The following is a 17664-nucleotide window of genomic DNA, read 5'->3' on the forward strand; positions in this document are numbered from 1 at the left end:
GGAGGTGGCCAATTGGCAACAGAGATAATTGGCAATAATGAGAGTCTCATGCAACAGAAGCCAGTCACACCCATGGTCTAAAAAAAGTAACAAAATCCTTACCTGCTTCTGAAGCACACACTAGTCATATAGGAATATACAAGTCCAGCTTACATTTAGTAGCATGACTACTGTACTCTCCACAGAGGATCTGAGAGATCATAGAAGGCACATCCTGCCTTTTGGAGTAATAGGCAGCACCAGTGTGGCCAGGTTTCATACCCGTGGTACCTACACTCCAGACTGCGGCAAAATCTTCCGACTGCAGTGAGGGTCTCTCCAAGTAAGCAGGAGGGCATACAGTAGTTGCCACTGAATACTACAATGCAGGGGGCATACTTTCAGCACAATGGCTAGGACCACGGGAAAACCCACACCTGCTTACTTCCCACAGGCCAAAAGACCATATCATGGCATTTGGAGACCGGGCAAATCTTCTCCTTTGCCCGGGAAAAGGGAAGCCTGAGGGCTCCCTGTACCAAGATGTACCAGAAAAACATCAAAACCTGTAAGAGGAGACCCTGGGACAAATATAACTGCTGTGAGGAGGAGAGCAGTCTGCCTTGAAGGGGCTTATGAGACCCAATTCGTTTAAAGTTGTCCTACCCTCAAACTGGGCGGGATGTAATCCCCATTCGTTTGTACTGGCATAGCAGAGGCATAGAGAAATACATTTGATGGAAAAAATGGCTTTTTGAAACAGAGCCCTAAAGTGAGGACACAATAATTACCTGTGCCATGACGTCATGTGACCAGATGTCGGAGGCCAGGTTGATATGACCTTTGATCTCCACCTCGGATGGCCTCAGTAATGTTGGTCCAAAGACTGTTGCCAAATTGTGGAGTGACATCTTGTTGATGGGCTCTTTTTCTGCAACCCTGAAGAAGTGTTTAACGAGAGGTGGATGTTAATGGCAAGCACACAAGAGACAGGAACAGGACATAGGGAGGGAGGTTAGTGTTTAAAAATGCAATCTGTAATACTAGATAATAAATTTACTTTTTTGTTGTACTTCACTAAACAAGCCTTTTCAGTGCGGACCACAGATAATATTTTACTTAAAGCAGCCTGAGCATTGGAACCACATTATTTTCAGCTCCGGGGACTCCCCCAGTTCCAAAGATACTTAGTGTAGATACCAGTGTGCTCTCCTTTCATAAGATCAATGTGGTCACCAAATCTTGCGGGTCTCGCAAGCAGCAACATCATCTGTTGCGGCTTCCTATTAGACGGCCATTTAAACGACCTGAGAGAACGGTGGTAATTACGCAGTTAAGTACCTTTGGAACTGTCATGATAATATTATGAGATATTATGTATTTTAATCCATCTGGTGCTTCAGGGGTTAATGAAGGTACAGTTTGGGTTTCAGACTACAATATATTGGTTTTATTACAGATCAAGACTTTTCATTGGTCTGTGCAGTGCCTGTCACGGATGGCCCACTCAAGGTGACATATGTGTTGTGTAAAAGGTCAACAACACTAACCAGAGATGATGCTGTCAGCCTCAAAGAAATCTAAACGTTTGTGAATAATTACTGGTGCATCCCAGAGAGAGGTGACACACAGGGTATTGCTTTCATTGAAGGACTTTATTAAAAATGAGAATACCATGTAACATCTACTGTACATACTAACAGTTATATGTGTGTGTCCGTGGCACAGAGTGGCATGTACTGAGACCACACACTGCATGGGTAAGAGGTGCCAAGGACAAATATCCATATGTCACTCAAATTTAGGATTAAGATGGTCGTGATTAGTCGCGTTGCATCCGTCATGACCGCCTGAATCTATTGATGTAGCTCACGTGTGTCTAAATATTAGAGAAGGGAATATCTATAGGTATAAGAATATAATGTATTTATAACATTTTAATTCAATATGACCCAATGGTAGGTGATCAATTCCTTAAACTTATTTCATCTGGAATACTTCTCTTATGGTTTTAATCAATATAAGGTGACAGAATCAGATGGATTTTAATAGGCAGGGGAGAATTTATGTGGAAAATGTATATGTTGTTTTAATGCTATGGTTGTATTTGTGTGGTATATGTATTTGTGTGGTTTGTGATGGTATTTTATTGTGGTCAAGGTTGTCAATCACTGTGGAGATGTTAATATGTCACTAACAGGGAACTCTGGGATAAAATTGCGAGGTAGTGGCTCGTATATAAAAGGGCCATTCCCTAGAGGGTATGGATACACCCACTGACAAAGCGTATGTTTACGCGAAACGCCTTGTTGTCATGACGTGACGTCATACGCAGGACGCGGCTTCAATCCCCCATCTCCCGGTAGCCGGTTTTGCTGCTTGAGCTACTCAGCAGGCCAGTGCAGCCTTTTAGGACATTTAACATCAGTCAGCCCCCAATCGGGATCAGTATGGAGGGGCTAGCTACTACCAACTACTGGGATATAACTATTTATCATCTAGTGAATGGAGTGGTGTGGGGATATGCCGTTTCTGATGCAGCTCTATTTTACAATGTAAGTGCTGAATTTTTAATAGATTTTAATATATAAAACCTTTGAGTAATTGATTCTGGTTCCTTCGTGCGCTTCTTTTTGTGTACTTAATAATCCTGTACCCAGCAGTATACTGTGCACACCTGCTCTCGCCCACACCTCTATGCCACCTCTTTCCCTGCTAATGGTATCAACCCACCTAATTTAATACCGACCAACCTTAAAAATCACACCGCAAAAGAAGCATCCCAATAGCCTGGACTCATGGCTACTGTCCCACACAGTCATTTTTACCAACCATTGTGGCCAAGCACTGCCATCTACTGCACTTATTCCCTCACCTGCTGTCCCCGAAGTCTCCCAACACACCACTTAGATTGTAAGCTCGTCAGGGCAGGGATTTCCTTTCCTATTGTCTGACTTTGCAGCGCTTATTGTATTATTATAGTTCCCTCTACTGTATTGTCTTTGTGAAACGCTGAGTACACTTTTGGCGCTATATAAATAAAGATATACATACATACTGTACATACAGAGTGTGTCGGCTCTCCTGAACGGGCTTGCCGTGTAACTATTCTGCTTATTTATAAGCCTGTTAATTCTGTAGCATAAAAGTGAAAGGTTTACACTTGTACTGATGTCCCGTGGTCACCGATGTAGCCGCCAGATCTTTTAATCTGATGTTGAAAGTCCCGCATGTGCTAGGGCTCTTGGTTTAGCTTTCCCCTTTAAAAGCCAGCCACACACGAGCTACAATGCTGGTATGTGAAAAACAGCTGCGCCCCCCTTTCCCCTCCCCTCGCCCTGATTTCCTTCAGATCTGGTCACCCTCCAAGGGAGCAGATGTGGGATGTGGGACCTGGCATATACCCGGCTTGCAGGATGGAAAACTTGATGCATTTTCCTCTAAACCCTTGGCCAGGTTCTCCCTGGTTTTTATTCCTTCAAATGCAGAGAAACTGTAACTTCTCAACCCCCTTCCCAGTTACAGAAAGATTAGTAACCCACGGGCAATTTTGTTTCCCGCGACTGTCAAAACGAAATTCAGTGGCATTATCAGGCCTCCTCCCCACCTGCTCTCATCCAGATTATTCAAAGATGACCATGATTAAAACATTCCAATATGGAAAGAGTTTCAACAAAGTACAGGAGGGAAGCAGATTTGAGAGAAAGAGCAGTGCGGGAACAAGAAGTCCTGCTCTGATGCTGGAAGGCTCAGGGGAAATGTGAGGAAGTGCTTCTTCACAGAAAGGGTCGTTTATTTGTAGAATAGCTTCCAAACAGCGGTGGTTAAGGCTAATACAGGAATTCACAAATAAAAGCTTGAATAGACATAAGGTTATCCTAACTATAAAAGAAAGCCAAAGAACAAATACAGGTTGAGGTTTTACTAAATAGGCAAGCTAAGTGGCACAAGTAGTTCTTATCTGCCACCAAATTCTGTGTTTCTATACAAGTCCAGAGCTAGTCTACAGAAGACAATTAAGAAGGTGATTACACCTGGACTCCGGTGACAGCCAGAATGCCACAGTCTGTGTCCAGCTAAAGTCCCACCTACAAGGTATTTAAGCTGTTTGTCCAGAGATCATAAAATGTTTGTTCTCCGTATCTGTGTCTCTCAGATCAGTTTTCTCGTTGCACAGCAATGTAAATACAGCTGTTTCGTTCTGTTACTTTGGTGGCTGCTATGTGTAGATGCTCAACATGGAGTTGAGAGATAAAAAAAGATCAAACAGCATCAAGTAAATTTTATTTGTGCACCCAGACTGAATATATTAGGCAACATAGAGGCCTTTTAATGCTGGGAAGTGTAATCTTTATGCGTCAAATACTGAAATATATATATATTTTGGGTCGGGTAATTCAGGTACAAGATAAATGAGCTTAACTGGCACCTACTTTAGGTAAAATAATGTATTCTTGTTTAGTTTGAGATAATTCTAGGCTGCGACGTTATCAACTGTTACCAGCTATCACACACCTTGCATGCGCCTCAATAAACCTACAAGACTGCAGGTACATTATGGGATGAATGCAAAATGAGTATCTGTGATTGCCAGGCCAACCTTTGCTTAACTTTTCTTCTTCTCATTCTTCAACTATTAGCTTGTGTGGAAGAATGATTATGCAGGTTATTCCTCCTAAACATTGGCAGGATAAATGGGGACTTCAGCCGTGCGGAGGCGCGCAGAAGCTAAGGGAAAGCGGGTGCTTTCCCTGGCCTTAGTCCGCGCGCCGTCCGGGGGGGGCGGGCCAGTGATGTCACAGAGCTGGTTCTCCCTCATAGGGTGAACCGCTCACGTGACCGGCCCTCCTCTCCCCTCGCAAATTTAAATCTGACTGTCTCCTCCGCACGCCTGCGGAAGCGTGCGCGAGCCCCTGCTAAAGTCGCTCTCATTGCGGCTGCAGGGGCTCACTGGTTAGCGCTGACCATGCCCTCGGCCTTAGTTGCACTGTTGGAACATGTTTAACTGTATTCTATTAAAGCTGCAGTTCAAGCAATATCCTACGTGTGTGTGTGTGTGTGTTTCCTTTCATAAATCAGTTCTGTACTATGAGAACATACTTACAATTGAAGACATTTTTAATGTATTCTAATGTAACAAGCATTTTTGTTCCTATAGCAACCATTTACAAAGTCACATCCCCTTCCGTTCTGAAACAGCATCACCTTTGTGAGCCCTTCCTCTCTGGCAGTGAACCAATTGAATCTAGTGCCTGCCTGGTCACATGAGCTTCCTCACAGAACTTTGTCTGTCAGTGCAGCAGAAGAGGACCCAAGATGCATTTAGTGAACCCCCAGCCGAATCTTCTCTGATCGATTACGAGAACAGGTTGATCAGCAACTTGGCTAATCACTTGTCAGTGTGCAGACTGTATTGATGCACATATTGAATGAAAAAAAGAATAATTAAAAAAAAAAAAACCACAGCTTGAACTGCAGCTTTAAGTCAGTAATACATTACTGAACATGTTACATGTATCAACTTTGACACTGTACTCCTGATAGTCAGTCACTGGGCATGAATCCCATAAACCCTTTTCAATTACACACCCCCCCACAGAAAAGTGATTCAGGCGGTTACTCTACTCTCCGCTGCAGTAAACATCTGATAACTAAGGAGGTACAAATAACAAATATACCACTGGCCACAATACCACTGCAGTAGAATTACACATGTATTCATAGATACAAGCACGTAAAGAAGAGCAGGTGAGCTTCAACTCCTCATCTAGAGGCAGCCGCGCAGGTGAGCTTAAACACCTCATCTAGAGGCAGCCGAGCAGGTGAGCTTCAACTCCTCATCTAGAGGCAGCCGAGCAGGTGAGCTTAAACACCTCATCTAGAGGCAGCCGAGCAGGTGAGCTTAAACACCTCATCTAGAGGCAGCCGAGCAGGTGAGCTTCAACTCCTCATCTAGAGGCAACTGCTTCTGGGCTTGTTTTCAGTATACACAGAGGATCACTTTTAATTCAATGATGGTCCATCATACAATTCTACTGCAACTGTAGGAACAATATTGAGGGACGCATAGGGAAAGTCGTGGCCTTCAAAAGTTGTGTAGCATCTAAAGACCTACAGTAAATCAGTTCTGCTAGACTTTCTCATGCGTTTCCACCATTTGTGTCCTTACTTCCATGTATACTACATATGTACTTTGCTCGCATTCATTGAAACTGTTTAGGATTTGAACAGGATGTGTTGAACCATCACCTTTGCAATGGACCACCAACAGCAAGCCGTGTGGAAGCTTCGTTTTGACAAGTTCTTTCATGTACCTTAGAGGGTCCATGGCAGCATTGCTAAATACGGTTCCACCCCCAACAAAAGCACAGTAAACTGAACTAAATACTGTATTGATAACCAAATGTATCTGGATTGATGAGAGCATAATGTAACTCAGTCACTGCATAGACCGCAATGATAAAGAACACTTTAGAGCATGTACACATCTGAGACAGGTCCACCAACCTGCCTTACCACATAATCGCACAGCATACTGTGTGGTGAGTGGCCATTTGCATGTCATTACCCAGAATCCTTTGCTGCAGTGGAAGGTATGTTGTGTGATTACGGGGCAAGGCAGGTTTGTGGGCCTGTATGAGATATGTTGACCTGTATGAGATATGTGAACATGCTCATAAGTCTTCCTTACCGTTGCTCTATGGTGGAGGGGTTTTGTCACTTTTTTTTTTACATGGACCAAACATTTCTGTCACTTTACCAAATTAACAGTCTTTAAAAACCCAATATGCAGAGGATATGAATCACTCAACGAGACGTCTAATCGCTCATATTATGACTGCCACCAGATGCTTGGTGGCTGCTGCTTGGAAAAGTCCACTCCCCCTCCCTCCAGGCTATCAGTAGAAAGAAGGATTGATGAGATAATGTTAATTGAAAGATTATCGGCATTCCTCAAACATTCTACTGAGAGATTCTATAAAACATGGGAACCCTGGATTAATGATTAACGATTAAGGAGTAATGATTAACGTGTAACGACTAAAGGACATATAATGAATATTAGTGGGTTATTGGTGGAGGAATAAGGAGCATCTAAGTACGAGTTAAACTCTAATCAACAGCCCTTCCCTTATTCCATTCCATTTTATTTCACTGTATCTTATTATACTATCAATACTATTTTAATAGTACTAGATGCTAAAGGCAGTACGGTATGAACTACCGAATAAATATATACTTCCGAGTTAGGATAGTATTTTCCCCCCCTCCCCTTCTTTCTTCAATATGTCTATTTTTGTTAAGTGCTGAGCACTATATTGTAAAATATGATTTGGTATTGTATTAGACCGCATTACTTTATATTGACAATTGATGGTATTGTTTGATATTATTATTACTATTATTAGTAGTAGTAGTATCAATATTATTTATACTATTACTTTTGTTTAATTATTGTGTTACAAATTTGGAAAAACATAAAAATTATTTGAAACAACACCCCCACCCCCCCCGCCAATATGCAACATAATTGCTGTTTTATTAGGAACACCTGGCAAGTGTACAGCACACTGGGGTCTCTGTAACAGAGCAAGTCCCTTGTACTTTACAATTTGTGAATTAGCTGCATATTCGTGGTATATTTAGCTTTCTGTGCGCTCATCACTTTGTTAACCGAGTTATGTTGTGACCGACATGATCTCATCAGCATAGTGACCTGAGAAGTGAGAAGTCAGAACAGTCCATCTTAAGTCAAAGATGCTTATTCAATCGAGTGAGTGCAATAGCTCCGATTCGGCACTACAACACAGAATATCCCATGCAAGTCAATGGGAGTTTCCGTATGGTAGTACCGAATCAACACAAAGTGCACTTTATTGAATAAGCCCCAAAGCGTAATACGCTTGAGAAGTATACGGTTAGGAATGAAGCCCTGCTATTACTCTCTAGCCCCTCTCTGTTTACCTTTTCAAGTGCTGCAGCAGGAAGAGGAAGGTCATGAGGTTAGGGTCAGGCAGAGAGCGTAGAAGGTGCATCATACAATTCTCCCTGGCAGCTGGATCAGAGAGGGCTGTAACCAAAGAAACACAGGAGCATAAATCATGGCGGCACACAATCCAAATAAAGGCAACATCAGCAACTGAAGTCTCTGTGCACAGCCGTATGTCACCTGCACTTTCAAAACAGACACGGTATGGTCTCCGGAAAGAAAGGAGCATCTATCTAAGCCTTTGAGTGCCATAAGATGCAGCCACAATGCCATGGGGTTCAACACTTCAGGGGCCCCAATGGCGAAGTGGCTAGTCATGGCCCTTTCAGCAGGTTTTCCAGGGGAGTTTGTGTTCTACGCTCTGCAATCTGAAATGCGGGGAAACAGACGGACTCCTTTTCCTAATTCAGCGGCACTGCCATTGTCTGATCGCTCAAGAACGGCAACGTGATCGAGATGTGCCAGAGGGACTGTCTGGAAGCAGAAATCATAGTAACTTCTTATGTTTTCAGATCCAAAGTATTCCAGTGGAACATCCATTTGATACAAATAAATAATAGATGAAAAAAAAGTAACAGAGGAGTCCGCAAGACACCACAGAACAAGTGACAGCCTGATCATCTGGCACTAAAGGGGTTAAAAACAACTACAAGATGACCACACAGCTGACACAATAGATTGCAGAAAGGCAAGTCAGATAAAAAACATTTTTTTAAAAAGGGAGAAAGACCTTAAAATCTACGTTTTATGCGGAATTTATGCTGAAGCAATCAAAAACATACCTATCCCTTCCATGAAAGCAAGGTACAGCCTGTCTGTAAGGAGAGGCTCCGGCAGCTCACGGAAGTAAAGCTTCAACGTTCCGGCTATTGCGTTGATGTCCATGTCACTCAGCATCACCAGAGTCTCTGTGTTATCTAGTGACAATCGAGGGACAGCAAAAAGGGGGTCAGTGACCATTTCCTGCGCCAGACTCAGGCTAACATTTTAAACACTTTGTTGATTTAATCAAGAACCAGCAAGCTCACTCTTTAATTTGGCAGGGAAAATGCAACTACAGCTCAACCCCCTTATAACGCTGTGCTTGGGGTACAAAGAATCCCGTCGCGTTATAAGCGGATCGCGTTAGAAATAATGTACAATTGTATGCATAGTGCAATAAAGTATGTAAGATACCAATAATCGTGTTGTAAAGTATTCATAAATACGAAAGTTGGAAGCCCCGCTTAATTCACGTTGTAACGGTTCGCGTGATAACGGGGTTGAGCTGTATTTTCTTACATGTCCACAAACAATAAGGGGAAAAAAAAAAAGAGATATTTGGAGAGAAAAAAATTATAAAAAGAAAACAATCCAATGTCAATTATTTTTTTGTCAAAGACAACTAAAAAGTGAAAAAGGTGAAGGGGAGAGAAAACAGTATTTTAGTTACTACAAATAAAAAACAATTCACATTCACTAAAATAATGTCTCGAGATGACCCCCTATTACCGACTGCCACTCACTTGCATCAAATGCAGCTTTCAAGGTCTGAATGTCAGTGGCCACTCCGGATATTCTGTAGATTCCGACCTCCTCAATCCCGCGCTTCTCCACCTCCTCCACACACTGACGCACGATATATGGCACCTTGGAGCGCTCCCGCCTGGTGGAGACAGGTGCAGCTCATTAGACGATCACTAATAAGCACGACTTGTGAGGTTTGGGTGAGCTACAGCGGGTAACCGTGACATTGCTTCTTGCACTAATTGGTGCAAGTCACAGTAGATTGACACATTGTATTTAATGGGCGCTCTGCAAATGCGACTAGAGAGGAGCCCAGGGAAGCTTCACTCACTTTGTCACCACACTGATTTTAACTCCGAATACACCGGTCTGTTTTTTGGAAGGGGTCCTTTTCAAACTCATGTCCCGGCTACTGAACTTCATGGAAAACTCCACTTTAATCTGCATGTGGAGGAGAGAGAAATGCATGTCAAAGAACGGGTGTTAAAAGGGGAGAGAACCAGAACCCAAATCAGCACGATGACTCCTTTACCCATGGGCCTGGAAAACATGACACCCAAGGGGTTAAGTGTTCACCAAATAATTCTGTGTCACACAACTCCCAAGAGCAGTACTTTTTTTATTTTTATTATTAGCTCCCCATGATAATGCAGGTGCAAAAAACACCACCAAATTGACACCGTACTACAGCATTTATCATCTGTAGAACACTGCGAATCAGCTATATTCTTCCTTTCCTCGTACAGATATTATGCCAAGACGGAGACTAATAAAGATTAACAAGGCATGAGAAAATCAAGTCCCTATTTTACCCATCTATTTAATTTATACGGATAGTCTTTCTGCACTTCAATAGCTTTTTGCATATGGTATTTTACCAATATATGCATTTTTTAAACATTTTCAAGGAAACTTAAAACAAGGTGTGTGACACAGACTTCCCTATGTGCACAGGACCTGGGATGATAGGACTTGTTACATGGAAGAAGGGGACAGGTAAGCTTTGTGGTACTGCTCAGCAAAACTGGCTGGGAGACTAATGCAACATTTGTTTTTGGACTGGCGGGTAATATACCATTCACCTGTACTGTACATGTAAAGCATAACTCACCCCATTCATTTCAATCACATCCATGTGCCAATTCTTGCTTTGAACCGCCTGGGGCTCCAGCTGCAAAGAGATATGGGCGTGATACATTTTTAGATTTCATGTTCACATTAAACAAAATCCAATTACTAGTGCCCCCAATGTCCAGGTAGCTAACCTCCGTGAGGCCCCAACCTGGATTACACATGCACACACTCACAGCTGTGACCTGAAATGCCATACATATACTTGCAGAATGCAGCCGGTTGGCCAAGAACAGAAAAACCCATTCCCTAGAAGATTGCCATGAGTTTGCAACATTGTGTTTCCTACATGTTCTAATCACGGTGTTCCAAGGCAAATGTCGAGCTGTGCTTTTTCTCTGGCAGGTGCTGGCAATATACATATATTATTATTAGGCTGCACCTGGACTAACGAATGTCAATTGTCTAAGATAACAAAGAGAAGGTGGCAAAGTCAACACGTTCACCTACAACCCACAATTTTGTCATCTATAGTAAAATGAATGGCTGTAGTTAAAGATGTTGCTGGACTAGGTTTATGAAATATGTTCCTTACACCTGTCATACAGTCTTTCCCAAGGACTGTAATCGTAAATCTCTCTATCCTATTGGCCTTTGGTGATAAACATGGGGTATATTTTTGTTCAAGTTTTCCATCCCAAAAATGTCTACCAAACATTTTCTCATCTATTTATAACCCCTGGGAAAGGCATTCAGCAATTTCCTGTTTCAGATTATTTTGCCCGTGGTATATAAAAAAAACGGGAAAAAAAACAACATCAACTGCACAGAGAATGAAGCCTTCAATATATGGTTATCTATCATCTTACAAGTCAGGGGGTGCAAGGAAACTTTCAGTGTGTGTTACTGTTTTAAACATACACTGGTGATCACACATGAAAAAATCACAACCCTATATCCTCCCCATTTATCTATGCTGGTTATGGACTCATACTCTTGACCTGATGGCAAAGCATAGAGACAATGTTTGCTAGATTAATTTGTCCTTCCACATTCCCATCGCTCACCTTGGGAAGTATTTCTACAACATCCTATCCTTTGTGAAACTGCTATCAGAGTAACTACAGGCATACCCCGTTTTAAGGACACTCACGAGTAAGTACATATCGCCCAATAGGCAAATGGCGGCTCGCGCATGCGCCTGTCAGCACGTCCTGATCAGCATTACTGACTCCCTACCTGTACCGAAGCTGAGCGCAAGCGGGGAGACTATAGAGCCTATGACATATGCGTTATTTACATCAGTTATGCACGTATATGACGATTGCAGTACAGTACATGCATCGATAAGTGGGGAAAGGTAGTGCTTCACTTTAAGTACATTTTCGCTTTACATACATGCCCCGGTCCCATTGCGTACTTTAATGCGGGGTATGCCTGTATAGCACTTATACACTTATAGTGCCTTTCACACTGTATTCGAAGATTCAAATCTGGGTAGCACAGGAACATGTGGAGCTAGGACAGTTTCAAATTGAATACATTTTTATTTTAAGTGTCTTCCTTAATATTGTGCTTCGTTTTACCACTCGATTACACTTTGCAATACGGCATGTATCATGCAACTGTTAATTTCACAAAGAAACCCGAGAATGAATACAAAACATGGAGCTCAATAAGATTGTCTTTACAGAAGGGGGATGGCTTTTCAAGGCACTAACACAGGGACGTATTTGTAAACATTTGCCACCAGGAAGAAGATTTCTTGTAGCAAGCACACGCATTGTGCAGAGTCTAGGAAAATGGATTTTTAGTGGGATAACAGTACAACTTATGGCAGCAGTAAATGACAGGATTGCACTGTATGCTTTCTATTTCCAGATGTGCAGAGAGCTGTTTTCCATGCTTTGGTTCCAAAGGTTTGTGGTATCTAAACTGAACAAGAATGAATCAAGGCAGATTCCAATATGGCTTAAATGGAAAGCTCAGATGCGACCTATTGCACACGGTGGCAATGGATGGAAATAAAAAAAAGAATGTGTGTAGGCCATGGTAGGAACAAGGCTGAAGCGACTTGGACAAAGGTATTGAGACAGAACCCTAAGTACGCTCAAATAAGACACTGACCTACAGTAGTGGTAAAAAGTGACTATACGTAAAACTCAGAGAAGAAAACATCTATGTTTCATATCACCAAAAAGGAGGAAGTAACTAAATTCTGCATTTTAAAGCAATCCCAGTTTGCTGTCACCAACATAAGCCTTTTAGGAAGCTCTGTTATGGTAAAAATAGATGCCAATATAATTGTCATGCTACGAAACTACGGGACGTTCCCCTTTATATACCACACATAGAACCTGCTTCAAGAAAAAGCAGCACAAAATGGTCAATCAAATCAAAGAAATGTATAGCTTTCTGGGAGTATGTTTTCTTTGATAGTTGCTTGTCAGTGATATCAGCACATGACCCGTCTTCGGGATCTCTGGCTATTTAAGCAGCAGCATTATTTAAGATTAACCTTTTATGGGAACATTCTGTTCCTGACAAGCCTGAGAAAGCTAAGACCAAAGGCTTTATTTTTTTTATTTTTTTAACATATCCTTAGATCTTCATTGGTGCATTGCTGCTCCCTCCTTTTCTACTCTTTTCTTCAACAGATGTTGAAGATGACATCAGGGACCAAATGTGCCAAGCAAGCAAGGAAGGAAGAAGTGACACGGCTGAGGAAAAGTGTTCATGGGGCCAACAGGAGCATTTTGCTTTCAATAGCTCAAATGAAGAAAAGGCACAACAATGAGGGCTTTAGTGCAGTTGAGTGCATGTATTTCTATAGAACTATGCAGATCTAAAATAACTGCGGTTAATGTACAAACCTCTGAAGTGGGAATTCCATGTTTAAGGCCAGATGTCAACTCTTTGTTACAATGGACAACCCTATTTCCTGCAAGAACTAAAAATCTAGACCTGCATCTCTACACTAGATACATCACAACAACACTGGGAGCTCTATTGAGACAAATGTATTACTTTGCCAGGCTACCAGGGTTGCCATGTTTATTAAGTGCATAGGAGACAGAAAAGTAAGCTTCGGCCCAGCAGCTCCAATAAAGCGTGGTGCATGATGAATTACCTACTTTGGGAAACTGTATAGTGACGCAAACAATTTTTTGTTTACAGGCTGGACAATGGAGAGTGGAAAGAAAGGTGATCAGTGCGCAACTAGAACATAGTCCCACATCAAACAAGTGCTGACAATGACACAATATGGAGCGATTAAACCTTGTAATGGAGGTCACTATGATGCGTCTGCAGCCTTCATGAAAGGGTGGCTCGACACCCCTGCTACTAGAGAAACGATACAAAAACAAGGCGCACAACGCACATAGTGAAGTAAAGTAAAAACATATTAATTTACTAAACAGTTAAAGGTTCTGCGTACATCAATTAATAAAACAAGCAATTGGTTAGTGGGGTTACCACACGGTGAATCAACCGGAGCATTGTACAGCTCTTCAATGGAGGCAGTTCAGGCAGTAGGAACACATCCGTACTCGGCCAGTAGAGAAACCTCCGGGAAGCCTTATGACACACTTCGCTCGTCCAAGTGTTGCCAGGTAGTAAATCCGGTGAATAGTCCCGTTGCGGAGTACAGAAACCTCCGTGAGTCCCACACGCCAACTTGGAGCACTACCAGTGCGTCGCTCTGCTCCGTGGTGTGCCTGCCGATGACATAATTGGATTCTCCTCCCCTTTGAAGTATGGAGGAAAGTCCAGGGCAGCGTCAGACACGTAGAGCAGCGGGTGATAGTGAGGGGGACTGGGAGGGAAACCGAGTGCTTGGCTTGACACAGCACTAGGGTCTGGATAAGATTGGGGAGCAATATCTTCCAACGCGTTTCGTAACTGAAAGTTACTTCTTCAGGGAATGCAGACAGCTGGGGAAGTGCACGTTTATATATACGTAGATATATACCCAGCATCCCACAGTTAATGGCTCAGGTTTCAAATTACCGCGCCAATCAGTGAGATTGCAAGAGATTGCCAACCAGCCATCCACAGACATTGGTATAAATGAATAAAAGAAACAGCAACATATTTAAAATACATAATAATACAAAATACATAATACATTTGTGATCAAATTCTGAAAGAGAAAAAGCCACAATCAGAGATACATAAATGAGATACAGCATATTGTAACATGAATGGAAAAGGAGTCAGAGGGCACACATCAGCATAGAACAATAAAGATCAATATAAAGACCAGATGTCTATGTCTTCATTTAGCCCTTTGGGAGTCAGGGATCCAAGTTTGTATATCCAGAAGGTTTCTTGGTAGGAGAGGCTCTTAATTCTATCACCTTCTCTCCTTTCCCTAGGAACAATTTTAATGCCCTTAAACATCAATTTTGATGGATCTTTATTATGATGTATTGCGTAATAACGCGATAGGCTGTGCTTCTCGTACCCATTTTTTATATTTCTAATATGCTCCTGTATACGGATCTTTAAACATCTTTTAGTGCGGCCTACACACTGGAGACCACACTCACAGTTAACTATATAGACCAAATGAGTTGAATTACAAATAATAAAAGTATAAACGGCAAAGCTCTCACCACTCGCAAACGAACTGAATGTTTCTCTCTGTGTGTAAGTGCTTACATATCGAACACTTCCCACATTGAAAGTTACCAATGGGTTTGTCACTAATCCAGGTACTCGGGTTGGTTTAACCTGAATAGTGCCCACATCACTCGGGGGCTAGTGTATTCTTAAGGTTTTTCGCTCTCCTATAGATGAATTTAGGAGCACCTGGAATGCAATCACCTAGGACTGGATCATTACACAAAATACCCAAGTGTCTATGGACAATTTTTTTAATTTTCCTGTTCACCGAATTAAAGGTGGTAATAAACAGTACCTCTATCAAATTACCCAAATCCCTTGTTTTACCCAAATCCCTTGTTTTGTCCCTAACTTTAGGAACTAACATGGACTGCCTATCTATATTTCTGACTGTATCTAGATCTTTTAGCAGACTAATACTCGAATAACCTCTTTCTAGAAACTTATCTAGAAGGAGTTGGGCCTGGTCCTCAAAGTCTTGTTCCCTACTACAATTTCTTTTTACCCTGATAAATTGGCCTCTGGGAATATTAGTAATCCACGATCTTTTGTGGTTGCTATTGGCCATTAACAGGTTATTGGCATCTACGTCCTTGAAGAAGACTTTTGTGGAGATCCTGCCGCTATCCAGTGCTGTCAGCCTTAGATCTAAAAAGTTGATGTTTATTGGATCAGTGACGTGTGTAAAGATCAGATTTCTATAATTATTATTCAGATAGACAAGGAAGGAGCTTATGGATGAATAATCCCCCTGCCAGACGCAGAGAATGTCGTCAATAAAACGACACCAGACAATGATGTTCTGTCTGAAGGGGTTGTTATTCCAAATGCTCTGCGATTCCCATTGTCCCATATACAGGTTTGCGAAACTGGGTGCAAAACGTGTGCTCATTGCAGTTCCGCAAACCTGTAGAAAGAATTCTGAGAGGAACATGAAATAGTTGTGGGTTAGTATAAAATCGATGGACTTCAAAATAAATTCGGTATTCAAATGATGCAATAAAGCGTCTAGCCCTTTTTCGTGCGGAATATGAGTGTAGAGAGCCTGCAAGTCACAGGTAATCCATCTGTACATGCTCTTCCACTCAAAATCCTGAAAAGTCTGCAGGACAGAAGACGTATCCTTCAGATAGGATGGCAGAAGGCCCAAATAAACCTGGAGAAAAAAAAATCCACGTACTGCGAAAGATTCGCAGTCAGAGAATCTATTCCCGAGATTATGGGGCGTCCAGGTGGGTTTATGGTGGATTTATGTATCTTGGGTAAGTGGTAGAAAATCGGTATTTTGGGGGATGCAGAAAACAAAAAATCAAATTCAGCCTTGGTAATCTCAATATTGAGAAAAAGGGTGGATAGAGCGATGCTCCTATACTGTGTGTGCACACAAATGTCTTCCAATATAAGCACATAAGTCCAGAAAAGGAACACTGTATAAATCCTTAGGCTGATATAAATAGCTTCATCATAAACAGGGAGGCAAAAATAAAGACCTAGCGGTCTGCCTGCATGACTACCGCATATATGGTCAGTATTGCACCTTGATAAAGTCCTGTATTGGACGAAACGTGTTGGTGCGGCTGCTGTGTACACCCATGAGTGAACTTATCAATAAATAACCCTCGATTTTATTCTGGAGTTTGCCCGGTATTTTTTCATACAGTGATCCCGTTTGCAGTGCATCCTTTGCTCTCCTTCATTTCTATAATCACAGTATTGGCCAGTGCTTCGTTCAGTAATTCTCTTAAGAGAATAATGAACTCACTTGTAGGGTCTTTTGATAACACTCTATAAAAAGAGATGTCATATAGCAAGCGATGGGCCTCCTGTTCATAATCCTTACGATTCTGGAGGACAACACCGCCCCCTTTGTCGGCCTGCCTAATAATGAGATCATTGGCTTTCAGAAATTTAAGGGCTATGTTTTCTTTAATTATGCCTTATATCTCTCGGTTTATGTGTTTTCACCAGTCTAGAAAAGTCATTTTGACCATGTTAAAAAATGTGTCAATATGATGCCCTTTCGAGTGGTCAGGATAAAACTTAGACCTTACCTTAAAAGGAGTATGTTTACAAACCAAACCCTGGTTGGTAGTATCAACAATTTCTGCCCCACATTTCTTAACTTCTACCGTCGGGAGAGCTTTGCCGTCAATCTTAACAAAATGTCTCTTTAGGGTCATATTTCTCACAAATTTGTGATGGTCTGTGTAAAGCTGGAATCCATCTGGGCCACTAGCCCTTGAAAAAGTTAGACCCTTATTTAATACTATTTTCTGGTCTTCTGTTAGAATCACTGTGGATAGGTTAAAGATTCCTTTATCTATGGGGATCCTAGATCCACACTTGAATCTCTTCTCTTTGATCCTGGATCCTCTCGTTCCTCGTCTGGTAACGTTCTTTTGGTTTTCCCTACAGGGCTGTCTTTTATCTCTATTCTCTTCTCTTCTTCTCTATTGTTGGAGAAAATCTGTTCCTCAATAAATCTAAAA

General features: G+C 41.9%; 1 protein-coding gene across 6 annotated transcripts in view; it reads right to left on the minus strand.

The window, feature by feature from the left end:
* ABR (ABR activator of RhoGEF and GTPase) overlaps positions 1–17664 on the minus strand; it is a 229914-nt gene that overhangs the window by 9873 nt on the left and 202377 nt on the right. For all 6 annotated transcript variants that reach the window (XM_075594180.1, XM_075594183.1, XM_075594181.1 and 3 more), the window contains 6 exons: positions 10587–10646; positions 9807–9916; positions 9475–9614; positions 8752–8886; positions 7945–8050; positions 771–918 (listed from right to left, as the gene is read on the minus strand). In XM_075594180.1, coding sequence (XP_075450295.1) covers positions 771–918; positions 7945–8050; positions 8752–8886; positions 9475–9614; positions 9807–9916; positions 10587–10646 — 699 coding nt within the window. The remainder of the gene's footprint in view (positions 1–770; positions 919–7944; positions 8051–8751; positions 8887–9474; positions 9615–9806; positions 9917–10586; positions 10647–17664) is intronic.

Source organism: Ascaphus truei, chromosome 3 (genome assembly GCF_040206685.1).
Source record: "Ascaphus truei isolate aAscTru1 chromosome 3, aAscTru1.hap1, whole genome shotgun sequence".
Lineage (NCBI taxonomy): Eukaryota > Metazoa > Chordata > Amphibia > Anura > Ascaphidae > Ascaphus > Ascaphus truei.